At 39.0% G+C, this 18,391-nt stretch overlaps 1 protein-coding gene and 1 long non-coding RNA gene across 22 annotated transcripts in view; one reads left to right on the top strand and one right to left on the bottom strand.

The window, feature by feature from the left end:
* LOC105833385 (dystrophin, isoforms A/C/F/G/H) overlaps nucleotides 1–18,391 on the bottom strand; it is a 459,023-nt gene that overhangs the window by 50,517 nt on the left and 390,115 nt on the right. For 20 of the 21 annotated variants that reach the window (XM_036283830.1, XM_028191394.2, XM_028191395.2 and 17 more), the window contains one exon: nucleotides 16,693–16,859. In XM_036283830.1, coding sequence (XP_036139723.1) covers nucleotides 16,693–16,859 — 167 coding nt within the window. The remainder of the gene's footprint in view (nucleotides 1–16,692; nucleotides 16,860–18,391) is intronic. The other variant, XM_028191369.2, reaches the window with a different exon arrangement.
* The window catches only part of LOC118644708, an 86,497-nt gene that overhangs the window by 40,617 nt on the left and 27,489 nt on the right, over nucleotides 1–18,391 (top strand). The window lies entirely within an intron of this gene.

The following is an 18,391-nucleotide window of genomic DNA, read 5'->3' on the forward strand; positions in this document are numbered from 1 at the left end:
CGTGAGGCATCGCAGGGAAACATTTGCACGTCTGGAACGGATCGATTACGAATGCTGGCGATGTAACAGGCCACCCAGCCTGCGAATAATACTATTCCCCTTACCGATAGGTTTTTTTTTTCATGGAGATCGTAAAACGATACTATTCATGCTCACGACGAAAGAGCGACGACGAGCTATTAACGTTCACTTGCACACGTAAACCATTGCAAATTTTCACGTTTGCCCCCGTGTTTTCCCTCGCGTAAGGGAGGGAAGACGCGTGAGAGAGTTTATTCGGCGTACATTTTCGACGACGAGGCTTCTGAAAAGGGATGCAAGAAGAGGGATGATCTTGCTCGAGAGTTCTCTCTGCTCCGTGAACGACGAGCCCGGTTTCTGAATTTGTCATTCGCTTACCGGGAAGATGAAAGAGAAAACGAGGTCGATGGCATACAAAAGGAAATGGGCCAAAGCGGTGCAGCACAGGGAGGCTACCGCTACTCGAGGGGAAAGAAGAAGCAGCCGGGGCGACGCGGCGTGGCGCGACACCGACGTGACGCGACGTGATTCACGGATGTGTGATGCGAGTTTATTGCGAAAACTGGATTTCTCTCGGCTGCACGCGAGACCAACAACAGGCAAATCGCAAACAACAGAAAACTGTCCTTTCCACAGACCCGGGACTTCGGTGATGCGCGATTAAATTACGTATGCATTAAAGTCCGTCCGGGGATACGGTGTCCTGTTTATTGCGAGGTCCGTACAACATTGGTTCCACAGCGCGATTTTTGTATGTATATTGCGGTACGATAAATTATATCTCGAGAAAGAAAGAGAGAGAGAGAGAGAGAGAGAGAGAGAGAGAGAGAGAGAGAGAGAGAGAGAGAGAGAGAGAGAGAGAGAGAGAGAGAGAGAGAGAGAGAGAGAGAGAGAGAGAGAGAAATATTTTATCATTATAAATATAATACAATTATTTTATATCAAATTAAAAAATTTTTTGTGGCAATAACGGGATTTAACATTTTTATGAGACTAAAACTGAAACTCGTCATGATAATAAATTGACTATAATGTCCTTTAATATATTTGAGCTTTCCTTCATCTGATCATAAATTTCTTGTTTAAGAAAAATTTAATTTCTAATAGAAAAAAATTATTCTGCCTCTCATTAAAAGATTAGAGCGCTGTCTTTCAGCATCTAAAAAAATTGAAATTTTACGTCATCCTGATATACATGAACGATAATTGGATGTCGGATTGTTAATGTTTCGAGAGAGATCTGCGATCCCTCCATTAAGGAGAGATTCAAGTACTGCGAGCAAATTTGAGGAAAGAATGGCGACCACGGTGACGTTTACGATCTGTAAAGAGATCCATTTCGTCGAGTGCATTTGAACGTTCGACAAATATCTCAAAGGAGGTGGTACCTTATAGAAGGAGAAAACTCTTAAGCGCACGAAGCCTTGAAACTTCCTCGGATCCTCGAGTGCAACTTTAAACGTTGAGTATCCGTAAATTACGATCTATAAATTGTTACTTTCATGTATCATTAGTGGAAGCTGTATAGATCTAACGTATAGAATGTTCGGTAACGACAAACGCACATTTGATAATAAGTTGATATTCTCAAATGTAGCGATGTGGTTTCTCCACCAAGATTTAATTAAGCGCTATGTTTCCAACAATTTGCCCGAAATATCGATTGGCGAATACCTCGGCAAAGATATTCTCTATTTTCACACAAACGCCCGATTTATCGGGACTCTTTCTTTATCTTAATACATGTGTATTTTAATCTCCTCTCGACAAAAGCGGTCTTTCTTCTCGCGTGTAATAAAAAAAGGAGCGGAGCAAAAAGAACCGTTGATTCGTGCTGCGGTATATAGATCGGAAGAAGAGGCAAGTAAAAAATCGGTGGGGGACGGTAGAAAAACCGGAGAACGAAACCTCCGTTTCGAGTATCGAAACCGGTCGTTTCTTCGGCCAATTTCATTTCCTTATTCATTGCGCGTTCGCGTCCAGTGGCACAACGTTCCTTTTATCACTCTAATTAGCGCGAATTTTACGCGCGAATGTTACAGCGAAACGTTTCTGAGCTCATTCAATCTTTTTCGATAAAAATTGGATTCCTTTATTTCCGTATAAAGAAAATTACTTTAATAATTTATTTCCGCGATGTAGAAAAGTATGGAGATAGGTCCAATTAATTAATCCGACGAGCAAAAGGCAATTCGATGATATGAGCTTGAAACAAATTTATCACTGCTCCAATCTCGCTGAAAATCTTCTGATTTTTCTTCGGTCTTTTCCTTTTCTATAATTCGCATCACCAGATAAAATGTAACATCTGTCCGGCAGTTAACCGACATTGCACGCTTTCAACCTCCTGCGAAACGATTTCACTGAACGTGACAATATCCTCTCGCCAGCGCGTGAGTTTGTCGATCTCGCGGAAATGGAATAGGACCCGATTTATAAGGATCAATTCTCTCACGGTGCTACGCTTCGAGCCCGATTTCTCTCATATCTCGAATCACCAGTCGCGACACTTCTCTACGCGCGCGCGCTTTCTTCATCTCCTTCTTCTTCTCTTTTATTTTTCCTCTTTTCTTCGTTGCCGATCGCCCACACACGGCGTGAAAAGCGACGGTACGTACGATGAGCGCGCAATGGGCCTCCAGGAGCAGCCGCGGGTCGCAGCTGTCACATCCTTACCTCCGGGGGGGGCCCCCTTTATTCGCTCGCGCGTGTATACGCGTGCGTGTGCGTGCGGGCACTTGCGCTTCGCGCGAAACGCCGACTGAATGCCGCACGGCAGAATGCCGGATCGGCAGGCCCCGACCGCTACGAAATCGCAGGGTGCAACGCAGTATGCGGAGGGGAAAAGAGAGAAGGATGAGGGGAGAACGGGAATAATGGAACAAATGGCGAGAGCGGCCCGAGCCGCGCCGAAGCGGAAGCCGGCCTGCCTGCCGTGAGGCCCCTCGTGCGGACTCACGGGCCCCTCGGTCGATCCCGGCACCGCTCCGGCCCCTCTCGGAAAATCACGGTCGATCTGATGAATCACGGGCCGGATTGACCGGTAAGCACGGATACGTCGTTACCCGGAGTCGATCCAACATTTCCTTCTTTATCACGGACCTGTTTTCTCTCTCTTTCTCTCTCTCTCTCTTTCTTCCAAACTTTATTAATTGATCCCTTTCAATTGATAAATCGTTATTGCCCCGATAAACATCCGAATTTCACGGATTACACCGTGTACCATTTGTAATTCCTTAATCAATCCTTCAATCAACGTCAAACCAACGTTATCCACTTCATCATTCTGAAGGGGAATCAAAGGGGGGAGGGGGGGCACCGCACGGACACGTAACACGCGTGTTCCCGCGGGCTAATTGATAATTAATTAAATAGTCTGTCGAGATTTTGATCGAGCCGCGCGATCAAAGTCGCGTCCCGAGCAACACGGTTATTATCTGCTGATTGCCGTATCGTGGGCAATTCAATTAACGTCTAGCTCGCGTTAAGCGTGACGTGATGTCGCGATCGACATTCGGCGGGAAGCCGATTTATCTTCGCACGGGCATTTTCGCCGACATCGTTTCGGCGCGCGCGCACGAAAATAAAATGTTATCGATTCGGCCGCTATCGCGGGTGGACCGTGTAACGCGCGTGCACGCGCGTGAATACGCGTGTGCGCGCATGGATAAATCGGGCAAGGATAAGCGGTGAGTAACGGCCGCGGACTCGTCAATTATAAATACGATTCAGCGGCCGCGCGCTAAAGTTTAATACTAACCGACTGTTCATTTATCACACATAGTTTATTATATACATATATACACACCGGTGCGTATACCGGCGCCGGTATCGCTCCATCCATCGCTGAAACTAATCCGTTATTCATTTATTGCGCCCGCTTATCTCCCTTGTATATGCTTACGCGCATTTACGTTCGTATAAGCCCTAATGAAGAAGCATGCACGGCCGCCATTATTTTCCGCATTTTATCGGCACACCAAATTACGCGCTGGTACGGATATTCCATACGATCGTCGAGGATATTATGTACGAGCGGCGGTGGATACGCGTAATCGTTTAAGAGGATCGATTTATTTGATCGGCAATTAATGCGTTATTGTCCGTTAAGTATAGCGCGAACGTCGGCGACACTCGTGCGTAATTATAAATCGATATACGCGGGCGGGAACCGCGGACTTGCACGTCGAATTACGTGCGGACACGCGATTACCGCGACTGATAGAACGTATGGGCAACATTTACAAATGAGAGCGGCAGAGAAACGTGATGTGGCCCGAGTTTGAAGTATTACACGCCGCGCACGGCGTGAGCAAACTTGTAGATCCGGGTTCATCTTTAGAACAGATATGGATCGTTTGGATGAAACCGATCCCACTTGCGCAGAGCACAAGGAGTGCGTGTAATCTCTAATGTTGGAAAACGTTGGCTCGCCATTACTATTATAGTTATTTTTTAACCAACTGGTAATGGTTTCTTTTCGTTTTTAGTAACGGAAACATATAGTTACATTTTATCAATAAGGATGACAAATTTAACGGTTACTTTTTTTGCTTTAGAATTTAAGATATAAAATATTATTTTTATTAATATTTTGACAAAAAAACAGAACAGTAATTTTTTATTTAATATTTAATGTTTAAATATAATGCTTTATTTGGTCTTGCTTTAACACTAAAAATGTAACGGAAAAAATACTAAATCGTTACTTTTCCAGAATAATAACTACTTTTTTTCAGTAATGAGTAACGAGATAAAAAGTCTTTTAAAAAACAACTTTCCCAACCTTGATTAAAAAAAATATCATTGTAATAATTTACATTTTTCTGCGCGCAGATTATGGAGAGAACAAATTGTTATCGATTCATATTGATAATCCTCCATTATTAATCGCTAATTGCCCTTTAAAAACGCCAGCTAGAAAATCATGTCTTTATAAATTTTTTAGTTAGTGATTTGCGTTAAAGAATATCTCATATCATTCATTTGCTACAACGACATAGTTTAAAATTTGTTATTGACCTGTCAAAGAAAAGAATCCCGATAAAAATATAATGCATGAATGAAGAGCTAATGATACTTTTATTCCTCCCTCTACAATCGGGAGATCAAATTGTTACATCAAAATTGCATTTAAAAATAATGTTATAAAATTTAAATGAATTTAAACATTCAACATTAAAAATTTAATTTTCTTAAATTTACGTCATTCTTGTACAATAAATCGTGATACGCAATTCATAAATATCACAATGATTTCAATTAGCGCAATTGAAGAAATAAATTGAGCGCAATGTATTACTTTTCATAATTTCATTTTTATAAATTTAGTCCTACTGCATCATTATAATACTTCAGCCGCTTGCGCAAGTATAATGTATTTTTCTGAAATGTATGAATTACGATCTCTTTATACTTGCAAAGCCAACATACTCTAGCAAACTTCGCTTCTTCTGACTTGGCAAACAACTCATAGTATGTAATAACAATTTGTAGAATTTTTTTTAAAATATTCTGAACGCGGTTTTTTATTGCTCAAAACTCACAAATTAAATTGAGGAATTAAACAGATCGACAGATTGCATGATGAATAGCTCATTTGCATGAGCAAAGAGTTGCAACGATTTATTTAGCAGTTTTGAAATCAACTAAAACGCGAGATATAAATGGCTCCAGTAATTAAAGATTTTTCATTTTTTCTAGTTTCCCTCTTTTCGAACGAAAATTTGATTTTTTTATATGTGCTAAATTAATGCGTTGAATGTTACAACTAATACCTATGGAGAGAGATGTTTAATCAAGAAATTTTTTAATAAAATCAAAGTTTTTTCGACTCAAATATATTCAAACGTTAATCAAAAGCTCAAAGATCAAAACGCTGTTTAAATTAAATTGTGCATACCAAAAACTGATGTTTTCCTGATTCGCACTTGCTAAAAAAACCACCTATCGCGTTTGAGAAATAAATTAAATTTTACAGTGATTAAATTTTCCACGCGTTCAACTCGTTAAAAAATGATTGGAAATTGCGCTATCAGCATTTGAAAGATGATATTACTGACAAGTTAAATAATCCGCCAGTTAAATAATTTCGCCGCATTTCGCTTCTTTAATACTTGCCGACGTCCTGATTTTCATTGTACAAAGACGCAATTGTATTTTTGCCATAAAGCGCACTAAAGATAGCGCACAATATTTCAGATAGAATCGTTTAGTGGCACGATGACGACGATGACGATGACGAGGATCTTGTTTCTCGAATCTCATGGGGACCTCGGTGCGCGGCCGAGCTCTCGCATGTCAACTATGACACGTCCTGTTCAATTACTAGCCACATAAACATAATGTAAATTTAGCCCAGGTCTATGTATAGAACACAATGCCGATATATAGCTCATGTTTAATGCAGGAGAACCGGAGAGCGCGCAACATTACAATACGATATTACAGCATCCACAGAGCGCCGTGTTGCCGCGGTATTTGCGTTCAGATTTTCACGATCAAGCGACCATTCCATTTTTGCGCTCTTTTATCCTTCCGCTCTTAGATCTATTGATCGATTCTCACGTTAGTTTGCAAAATCCACGTGAATATTCGTGAATCTTCATTAAAAATTTAAAACGCACATTTAGAAACATCTGTTTGACTTTATCGTATCGGTTACGTGCACGCGTTTCTAAATTTTTTATCTACATTGCGCTATGCATATCGTTTTACAGAAATTTCGCAAAATTTTGACGAGAGTACATTAAAAAATGGATATTTTATATACTTATCGTGACTTTATCTATTCAAAATGACGAAAATGCATCAAATGACTCGGTAAATTTTTTAATGCACTAAAAAAAAATATTTTTAAATAATTTCTAGATGACAAAAACAGAGATTTGATGTCTCATTTGTATAAGACTGTAATTATAAATTTATTCAATGCAACGCCAATTTTAAATCTATCGATCGGCGCAAGATGAGACATTGATTTCTAATTGGAAGAAATTTCACCATGTACGCAATGTAATTCTTCACACCGACGTTACCATTCTTATCGTATAGACATTGCGAAATTCTTAGGGCCCAAACAAGCGAAACCGAGCCCGAAGTCACCGATGGAGAAAATGCAGCGCGGACGTCTTACTCAACTGTCTTATCCGAGCAGCACGGATCGCGGGATCGTAGTTTATTGCCGGCATACACAAGTATTTTAATGTACCGTATATTTTACCGTAGTATGGAAAAGACGTCGTGCCGCGCCGCCGCCCGTCGTTATTACCCCGGGTGCGTTGAACTTGAAACGCGCGGGCCGGTGTATATTTGGACCTCGCGTCGCGGCGCCGGTGCGCGAGCGGAATTTGACGCGTCGTTGAACCTGAGGACGGGGAGAGACGCGCCGGGCGAGCGTAACCACCGTCCGTAAGCGGTCACTTCCGGTCCGTACTTTTAATTCGAATTAATTTCGAGTTTACTCCACCCGTGAATTTTCTGCGTCGACAAACGGCGCGTAATAAGGTGCGCGATTAGATATCCAGATTCATGTCTTGCGAACGATAAACGATATGTGCTCGATACACGGTAGATTAGCGTTAAATGAACGCGATAAAACTACAGATTTTGCTTTTATTAGTTCGTAAATGGGATGCTAAAGTGATGGAGTTACAAGTTTGAATTTTCTTCAAATTGGTTTTTTCAGAAAATCTTTTTGTTTAAAATGTTTAAAATACACACAAAAATAAATACCGGGACACTTTAAGTTAAGAAACCAAAAGAGGTTTAAAAATTATATGATACATTGGTAACTTTTTTATCTTTGGTTTGTTTTTAAACTTAAGTGGAGTCTCTCGGTATTTGTTCTTGTGTGTGTGTACTTTAAACATGTAAACATATTTAAACTTTGTGAAACCAGTTCGAAGAAAATTTGTACCTGTAATGTTGGCAATTCCGTCACTTCAGAATCTTAATATCTTATCATGCATTAACTTGGAAAGTACCGATGGAATCTGCAAAGCGCAAGACTTTACTATAATTTTAAATTAAGGAAATCAAGGGGTACCGTTAATCTGACGACGATCTTAAGCGAAGTGCAAAGTTACCAAGTGCTCGACGCGCAGTTTTATAATGAACATCGTGCGTAGACCGCATGGCCATTATTTCTTAACGGTTTCTGTTATTACCTACATGTTGTCGGAGGACACGCGCCATGTATATCATGGCAATGAAGCTATTAGTAGCAATTGATAAATTATACTGCGGAATAACGCTCATGTGAATTATCAGATATTGATTGGGATACTCAATGGGAAATGTTCTTTCCTGTCTCCCTTCCGTCGAGGGATTATCGGATGACGCAATCTCGGGATCATTAATATACCGGTGCATACGCCAAGTAGCGGAACCACTATATCTTAAGATGACACACAGAATAAATAATGATGTACATGGTCGGGCATTGACGATAACAACAGCGCAGACGTCGTCGATCCATCTATTTTTTTCCCCTCAGCCCAAAAGATACAACATGCGTGCACGCGCAATTTCTGCGGCGCTACAATTTGCTACAAATTTGCCCTGTAATTAACTGATTAGTAGGCTACCCGCTAATTGGCTGATTAAGTACCCGCTCGGGAACTGAATTGATATCGATGAGAATGATCAAGCGCATTAGCATCGCCGGAAATTATTCTATGTTATTTCGCTTCGAAAAATCTATATAAAACATATGTACATTTAAATACATTAAATACCTAAAAACTTTAATTTATATTAATATATATTAATATATTTAATTAAATACATAAAAACATGAACTGAAGAAATTTAACCAAGTTGAAAAGTTTAATTAAATTAACAACTTTTTTCTCAAAGTATACGTCTACAAAATATATGTACTTATATATCTTTGTGTATATATGGCTGTATATAATAGGAGCTGTTGATTAGTTATTTTCAGAGCTCGAAAACGAATTTCAAGATTACGGCGCGACAGTAATTGTCATGGAAAGCCTTGGTTTCTTGAAATTCACACGTACAAAGACATTAAATTTCCAAAAGTGTCTGAATATATATTAAGAAGTCTGAAAATATATTCGAGCAACTATAAGCAGCTATTAGCAAGCACCTCAGCTACACGTACCTTATTGTAGAATTAAATGAGAATAACGACCGCATTAAAATACATTATGTGACACGGTAGTAAGCTATTATTGTATAAAAAAAAATATCGTAAAAATTATCTAATATTTTTGCCACGCATTCGTTAATAAATCACTTTTAATATTACAATTCATATGTGTGAATGGATTTGACAGGCGCTTTCTAAAGCGTGTCAAGACACAGTCCAATCTAATCTACTCGGCCTAATACTCTTTATATCATTGCGTAATCAATTCTCAGAACTTCCGGTTCAGCGAACAGAGAGAGCTCGCACGCGGCGCCGAATGTATACTTTTAAACGGAACGCGCGGATTGTGCCATGCTGACGGGTAGAATGCTATTTGGAATGATTCGGGGGATAATCCGATGGCGCGGTTATAATTCAAAAGACGGTGTTTGAGTTTCCACAGCTGGCTCGGATACGTGTGTGCATTCGTTCGTTCGTTTTGACCCGGTCAGGATAAGTGTGTTACATGCCTGTGGACGCACGGCGACATTGCGCTGTATGTGCCCTATATGTGTGTTTGTGTGTATGTGTGTGTATACGTGTGCTCGTGCTGCTTGCGCGAATGCACCTCTACGTGCATACAACTGCCGCTAGCTATATTCTCTGATTGGGCCTGGCCAAGCTCCCTCTTGCCTTGCTTCCTGCTTTGCATACCTAACTACGGAGGAGAATTCCTCGGTAGGACGACTCGGATTGCTCGGTTCGGCTTAATTTCAAGCTTAAACCGGGATATCTCGCGATTGCAACCATCCGTTCACCCTCCGTCCCCTCAACGGGGGTGCCGCGCTCTGCTGCACCCCGGCCCGATCCGTCAACGTCCGAGAAAATGAGATTTATTTCTATGTTTATGTTCCACATGCATAAAACAAGTTTTCAAGCTGTAGCAAGAAACGATTTTAATATTAACTTATCTTTAGCATTAATGTAACCGTATAATAGTCAAACGCTCACGTTTAAATTTGTTCTATGGATTTGTGCTGCAACTGGATACGTTTATAACATTGATAAAAAGATATAAAATAGAAATTTTCTCCAATATCATGATGCGTTAAAATTAACGCAATGTCCATTACAGTGCGTTCCTATGGCGTTTGCCAGTTTTCGTTTTTCAGGCGTCTGGTAAATACTGTTTAGAACTTCTTCGTGATAGATGGCCATCACAAATTATTTACACAAAATAGTTCTCAACAATTCTGCACTTTAAAAAGAATGTTTTGCCTCGCTCCATTCTCGAGATAAAACTTCTCTGCTCGTAATAAATGATGAGCGTCTATCAAACCAAGGAAAAGACTTTTTAATATATGTCAATATTTGTTTTGCTGTTGCCAGCAGCTAAGAAATTCTAGCAGCGAAACTCATAATATTAAGTTTTTCACTTAACTACATTGAAAGAACTTTTGTACGTAGTATATGAAGATTAAAAAGAAATATACAATTATCTTGTCTTGAATTCTCCGTTCCAAAAGGGAAAGAGTCAAATTTCTTCTTTCTCAATCCCAAATCCTTTACTGCAAATTAATATTTAACTCTTTGTTTAAAAGAAATCTTGCAAATAAAACTGTATGACACATTGACAAGATTACAAGAATTAAAATGTGTTTTTGTCTTTATTTTGAGGAGCGATCTTTCTTCAATCATATATATTCTGAAACAATTGGGATTCCCATTCCATTGGGAAAATAAAATGACATTGTAGAACTAAATTTTAATTACATCCATTTTATCTAACAACTTAAATAATTCTCAGTTATAAAATTTCAAAATGCGTCCATGACCCTTTTATTCAAAGCTCTGGTAAAATCGCAAGAATGATCATTCGCACGGCTAAATATCGATCGTCCTTGCATAGATTTTCAAATGAAAGGGAGAGAGAACTATTAAAAAGAAATTTTCGCTTTACCTCGTTTGCATTGTCGGGGACAATTTTGAGCGATACGGGCTTATGGAGATCCGATAGATAGGAACTCAAATTAATATAAGACCGCAGCGAATTCCGGGTGATATCGGCGACCAAAAAGAAGGTGTCGTCCGTAATTACCAGATAGCCGATAATTAAAGCGCGACGAAGGGCAGGACGGTAGGGTGAGAGGAAGGAGGGGAAGGGACCAGCGTGGCGAGAGAACGTGGAATTTAAAAGTTAAATTGTGTTTCGCTCATGAATTATGCATTTGCGTCGCGCAACTCCCCTGATTCGCGAAAACTTTGATCTTCCGGGTGCATTATATCGGTCACATAACCGTTAACACGATGCACTTTTAATCGACGGACACTGCCGCGAGAATTTTTCTACTTGTTCGAGGCTTTCATCAGCCTCGACTGGTCCGTTCGATTTCGAACGAGAAATGTACGCCAATTATAATATCACAGCATCACCCGCCGACGATCGAAATACTTCAAACGGAGCGCAGGTACGCGAAAAGAGCCTCGAGTCGTCGAATCTTCGCGAAGCTTATTCGTTCAAACGTGACGATTTTATTAACACGACTCGCGTGCAGATCGAACGGGGAGTTAGTTGGCACTTATTCAAATTCACTTCAACAAGAACAAATAGAAGTATTAATGAATATACATCTTGCAATTAAGTTTTGCTGGTTACTAGGAGCAATTGAGGATTCCCACGACAACCACGCTCATGTACAATTTGCAACAAGATGAATTTCTGAAGACCTGTAGCGATTAAATTAACATACACGTACTGTAAAGCAACGGCTAGCCGGGACATATCATATAATGTTCCATTAAATTATGCAAATAGATATGAAAGGCTGTGAAATTCCGATTTCATGAGAGGGAAATGCTTATACGAAAGTCATGATAAATTTATTGATGCTTAGAGAGCCGATACATTCATATTAAATAATAATTAAATAAAACGAAATATTTCTTTTGTAATTAAATGAAATAAAATAAAAGTCTGAAATTTTTAAAAGAATGAAAACTTTATAATATGAATTGTGTGGATTATAATAACAAATATTTTAAAAGTTAATACATGATATTTAATAAAAAAATAAAATTTTAACAATTCGTGCACAATTAACTATTCTGAAAAACGTAAGCTGCTTATAGTTGATGAAACTCTCGAATTATATTAAAATAGATTCCACGCGATGCTAGGTTTAATAAATTATATCAGAATTTATTAAAAAGGAGTTAATATTTCTTTTGTCAAAGTTAAATCTTAAATATATGTTTATTTAAATGTAACATAAAAGTTTCTATTATATTGCATTTGTGTTTAAATAATGTATAGAACTCCTTAAACTAACACGTTTCTTTCTTTATAAAAAGTTATGACTCGTTGTGAATTTTGGAGAGAAAATGTTTCCTAAATAAATATTAATAAACAGTAAGATACACTAAGTGGTACAGAACATTTTATGCTGTATCTTTACAAAGTTTACGTTACCTCGGAATGTTGCTCATATCTTTCTTACATTAATGCTACTTTATGGTAAGTGAAGATTCATCTATAATAAATTATGAATTTTTTTCTACACGTTAAACAATTTTTTTACATTTTCTCTACTTTATAAATTACATGATATTAAAATAACTGAACCAGCACATTATTGTAAATAAAAACTTATTAAATGTAATTTTGATCTATTGAAATTTTAATAACAGAAACCATAACTAAACTTGAATTAGCACTTGGATGAAAATTCAGCCACAGTAGTATTTCAAAATTAAGATTAACGGTCAAGTGAAGTTCTTTTAAATAAAATTTTTCTTTCTAATGAGTGGAAATTAACGAAAAAGGCAAAATTGCTTTAATCAGTATCAACAGTTGTGTTTGTATAATAATACTCAATTAAGAGGCTGTATACAATTTTCCGAATGCATATTTAGAGTGCATAAAAGATATCTTTCGGTAATTGACACGTAAACTGATATTAATGGTTATTAACTTTGCATAAAGTCAATTAACACTTTACAATTGGTATTGCCAGTTCACCGTATCGTTTAGTCGTTCGTTACAGCTTAATCATATCGCACTTGACATTTACGGTATCCGATGAAAGTTTTTAATTAGCGTATCTCCGGCGCGCTTCCGTTCAAATCAAGATTATCAATTATCCGTCATGGTTTTACTGCGAGCTGACGCGAGAGAGTTTTTCCCGCGTGAGTGCGGCCTGCAACCAGCACCAAACAATTCAATAAATGAGGATTCAACCGACGTCGTCCTATCGTCCTATTATTCCGTGCTATCGATACAAGTTACTTGCTTCGCAGTTATGCGATCAGAGTGCTGCTACGTAGACGCTATGTATCGACGCAGACGATATTGCGTAGACGTATCGTGAATTCCATCTGATTGGTATGCGTTCGTGTCGCGCTCCGTTCGAGAATCAAACTTCGGCGAAATTGCGTCTTATTCGAGAATATATTTCACTAATGTTAGAGAGAGAAAGAGAGGAAGAAAGAAAGAGACACTCTTTTCATATCAAAAATTTAGAAATCTTATTAATGTCATTATAGAAAAAAAAAATTCATAATCGTATTTTTTCCAAGTCTGAATAATTACAGATCTGAATAATTACAGTTCATCTTACATTAGAGAAGTTAAAGCAAATAATTCTGAACATTAAATTCATTAAAATTTAAACATTTTAATAAACAAAATATCTTTATATAGATATCGTTTTAAGCACGTTAAAAGATGAAGTCAAAATCGAAGCGAAATTGAAGTCGATAATATCCCTATCGTGAACAAAAAATATATTCCGGAAATACGATATACTGTTTCCTCGGAGACGACACCGCCGCGCCGCGAAGTTCATTTTCGCACGGCGTTCCCGAGGAATATTCAACCGCGTTCGAGAGTATCGGGCCTCTCACGCGAACGGGATGCAAATCGTAAAACCGCTTATGAGATCGAGGGTGTGATGCCGCCGCGAAAGAGAAGAAAACGAGACGCGAGACGAAGGTGTGAGAGAGGGAGAGGGGAGAGGAGGGGAGGGCCCAGGGAAGAGGGATAGCGCGAGGGAGGCCGACGCGATTCCGCCCACGGAAAGGATGCATTAAACCTCCACACAAGCGCGCGCCGAGGGTCGTGAAAGCGCGATTTACGCCTCCTTTCCGATCCATCGTCGATCGACCGCCCGCACCTGGGCACCTGAGAGAGGGCGACGAATCGAATACGATTATCGACGCATCGCGAATACACCCGTCGCGCTGCGTGTCGTCCCGATAATAAATTCTCGACCTTTCTCGGATTAGGAGCGGCGAGGAGGAGAGACGAGAATCTCACCCTTCTCGTCTGATGGCGCGACGCTTATAAACCTACGGTTTCGTATGGAGAGGAATCTGCCGCGAAGAGCGAGAAGCTCCTTTCGCTCGAGGACGTATACACGAGCCGGCGCTTCGTAAGGTTTGCATTAAACTCAAGGAGCGCATTCTTTGATGAAGTCGGTCGACGGATTTTCCACGCTTGAATATTTGATCGTGTCTTTTCACGAGACTCGTGAATTTTGGACGCTAAACAGCGGCTTTACATTCTTTCGTATTATTCTCTTTTTTTTTTTACGTAGGATGTACGTATGCATACTGCTAGTAGTGACAAAATTAACTTGTTCCCTATTGAATATCTTATTAATTAAAAGTCAAAAGAATACAAAGTTTATGTGGAGGAGTGTGTTTCAGGAGAATAAAGACAGATAATAAAATTTCCCTTATTTAATTAGGGAGGCTTAGGAAAGATTTATTCCCAATCACTTGCAACTAGAAAGTTATCAGCGTTCCGATACTCGATTTGAAATAAAGTCGAGATTTCTCGGAAGAAAACTCGTACATCTATATAGCGACGTTCTGTTATAAAAACGAAGATGTTATTAGCTGAAGGGTCTCCACCGTTTCCCAGTAATATCGGGGACTGCAACTCTTCCATGAGATAGTTGTATTACGTGCTTTATCAAACACAAATTGACACATGCGCGATACAAAGTTGAGCCCCCTCCTCCCCCCCCCCCCGATTAAATGGACGTCCCGGAAATGGGAGCTATTTCCGATATCGAAAAAGACGTAAGCTCGAGATTTCGGTGGCATTAGACGCGACACGAGCGTCGATTGGCCAGGAACGCATCTGAGAGATCGCCTTTACTACGAGGCAGCTCGTTTCCGAACGTCTTTCCCCGGCGCTCGCCAATAAACGGTCCGGTTGCCTCCTCCAGGCGCAAAGTCGTTTCGACAAATGGAACCTCTCATAGAGAAAATTGCAATGGCAATCATAAAGCAATACGAGGGAAAAATTGACCCGCGTAACGTTGTCGTCACTGGTCTCTTGTAAAACTCTTGTTAAGGCCAAGTAGAGTCCATATTGCGATTATTCATACGTGGTCAACATATCAATATCGATGCAGACAAAAAGGTAGAGACATACATTCCTTTACTTATATAAAATTTAATTATAAACATCTCTGAAACGCGTAAAAAAAAAAGAAAATATATCTGGCAACAGAATATTCTTCTGGTCTCACGTATATTCGGCACGGAAAAATCTCAACCTGGTTTTTTTAATTTTTACAATTGAAAGCTTAATGTTTAAAAAATTCGACAAATTTACATCACTTAATACTTTCCTTTCCATGTTGGTAACTCGCTTGAGCTTTTCCTACGAGAAAATGTTCATTAAAGATAAAAGAATTCTCGTTTAAGTTTCTTTTGTGTTGCACAAGGGCTAATTCCGAAGTAACTTTCGATAGCATTTAATATTATATGGACTTATCTGTCTCTCTCGATCTATCATAATATCGCGGTGCAACGGGGGGATATAAATCAAAGTTTTCGTATTCGCTCGCCGCCGCAAGGAAACTTTAAGTTTTGCGCTTAATTTAAGTTTGCATATTACGCCTAGCAACAAAATATCAATTAATTCTTGCGAAACTCGTAGCCCGTCCGCAAACATTATCTCTCTTATCTGCCCATCGAGATGTGTCACAAATCATGAATTTCATATTCAATTCAGGTAGCCTTTATGTGAGTGTACCTAATATATTAAAAATAAATTTCATTTCTCTCTCTCTCTCTCTCTTTTTGTCTCCCTGACAATTGACTAGTTAGCCGTATATCCTACAAAAAGCATATAACAAAGTTTATCGCACATTAATTAATCTTCGCTCGATCAACAATTTTTCCCTGCTCTAACATTGTTGCGTAAACATGCAACAATTAAATAACGTTTCATCAACCGCTGCTCCTTTTTATTTAGTAATTCTAAATGTCGTTAATCATAGTTTTTTAAATTCAGCAATTTTTAATAATTCCGTGCACATGATTATGTTGCTATTTACACATTCTCCGCGCGCTTAAGCGAAAAATAATAATCCCTGGCGCGTGAAAAATTCCGAATGGCGCTCCTTAAAGTAGCTTTCCGATCTGTATACAGCCGGTTCAGGCAACCAATCCCTGCGGGATTTATTTCCGCAAAAAGCAAAAGATTGGTATTCATATCAGGGAATACACTTCGGGGGTAAGCGGCTTTCTATGTAAGTAAGAATGGAGTATAAGGTACTCACGTTAGCGGTGTCGTCGAGTTTCCGCTTCCACGCATCGCTACGTTCGATTAAAGCGTTCCACTGCTCGGAAAGTTTATTCACTTCGCGGCGAATGCTCCGCGTCAATTCGCGCGCCTGCTCCTCGGCGCTTCTGTACCCTCTGGAATCACCGTCCAATTCTCTGCCTGCTACAGAAAAGGTGAAATAAAAAATAAACAGTTAAACATTTCCCAGAACAAATCTGTAAAGTTCTTACTTTTCATTCTGTGTTTCAACTTTCGTTGTCTCACATAGAGGAGAAAGTGATATTATTGTGATAATGGCTTACGAAGATATTTCGTAATGCCTTCATCATTAAGTGAGGATTTCTTGTAATTATTTGTAGAATCATTTATTTAGTAGCCTGTAGTTGTGCAGTAACGCCACACAAAAAATTAGTCTTAAATTTACAATCATTATCTTGTATATGTATAACGAAGAATATATTTAAACTAAAATATATTCAAATAAAGAATTGGGATTTTTTAATATTATTATTATTAAGACACTCATATATTTTCTCTTTAAATAATTATTATAATATTGAAATAAAAATATTGGTGTAAAATTATTAAAAAATGATGTAAAAATTGAGATCATAATATTTTATTAAAATTTAAAATCAAACTATTCAAAGAAGATTTTAGCCGTGTCGTCGCATTTTTATAAGTAACATTCTAAGTATTAGATATTTTATAATTTCGAGTCTAGCATTAATTAAACAACATATTGATGAATAATGGAAATATTAAATTTCTAAATTAAAATATTAATTATTAACAAAGTACAAGACGTGAATGGGAGGCAATAATAACACCTTCTCATCTACACTCTCTGTCTCTCTTTCTCTCTCTCTCAAATAAAATTTTATTTTATAATTAAATATAGAATTTCAAAATTTCAAGATATTGAAAAAATAAGAATCGCTTCATATGTGACAAAATTTCTCTGATCACGTTTCTAACATAAAGATATCCTACGTCAAAGTTATCCAATAACGAATGTAACTAATAAAAAATACACATCTCTCTAATGTGAAATCTAAAACTTCATGTCTTGTTAAATACGAGCGTATTCATCAAAGGAAAGAAGAGATCGAATCAGCCGAATCGCGCAAAAATGCACGTGTCTCCTTTCTGATTTCTCAGCGTCATGTCGATCGATAAATTCACGCGGCTAGGCGCGATTAAACGCTGATGAATCGCGACAAAGACCAGGTGGGAAACGTCGCGAACATAAATCAACATAGTACGCGATAGATAGGGAACTAGAACACGCGCGGGCATACAGGTACGGCATCGCCGTTATCAATGCTAAACATGCACATAAAAACTGTCCACCGCATGATACCGACGCGTGATTCATAGGACAATTAATTCCCGATAGGCTCGGGATAGCTCGGGATAGTTCGCGCTGCAGTTTCTACGCTTCGTTACGCGTGAGTTCCTGCATAGGGGGAAAAAAACCCGCGTGGAAAGGGGTTCCTTGCGAATCTCGATGACCGCCGCGTAATCCACACGCGCTACCTCGACATTTTTACGGGTCCCCGGGCGAGATACGCGCGGGGTAGTAAATCTCGCGATAAAGGCGCGCCGATGATATTAAAAGATGGGGGAGAAACGATTTTTGCTTAGAGCGGGACGTCAGGATGGCGATTATCTTCCGCGTCATGTGGCATTGA

Source organism: Monomorium pharaonis, chromosome 3 (genome assembly GCF_013373865.1).
Source record: "Monomorium pharaonis isolate MP-MQ-018 chromosome 3, ASM1337386v2, whole genome shotgun sequence".
Classification (NCBI taxonomy): domain Eukaryota; kingdom Metazoa; phylum Arthropoda; class Insecta; order Hymenoptera; family Formicidae; genus Monomorium; species Monomorium pharaonis.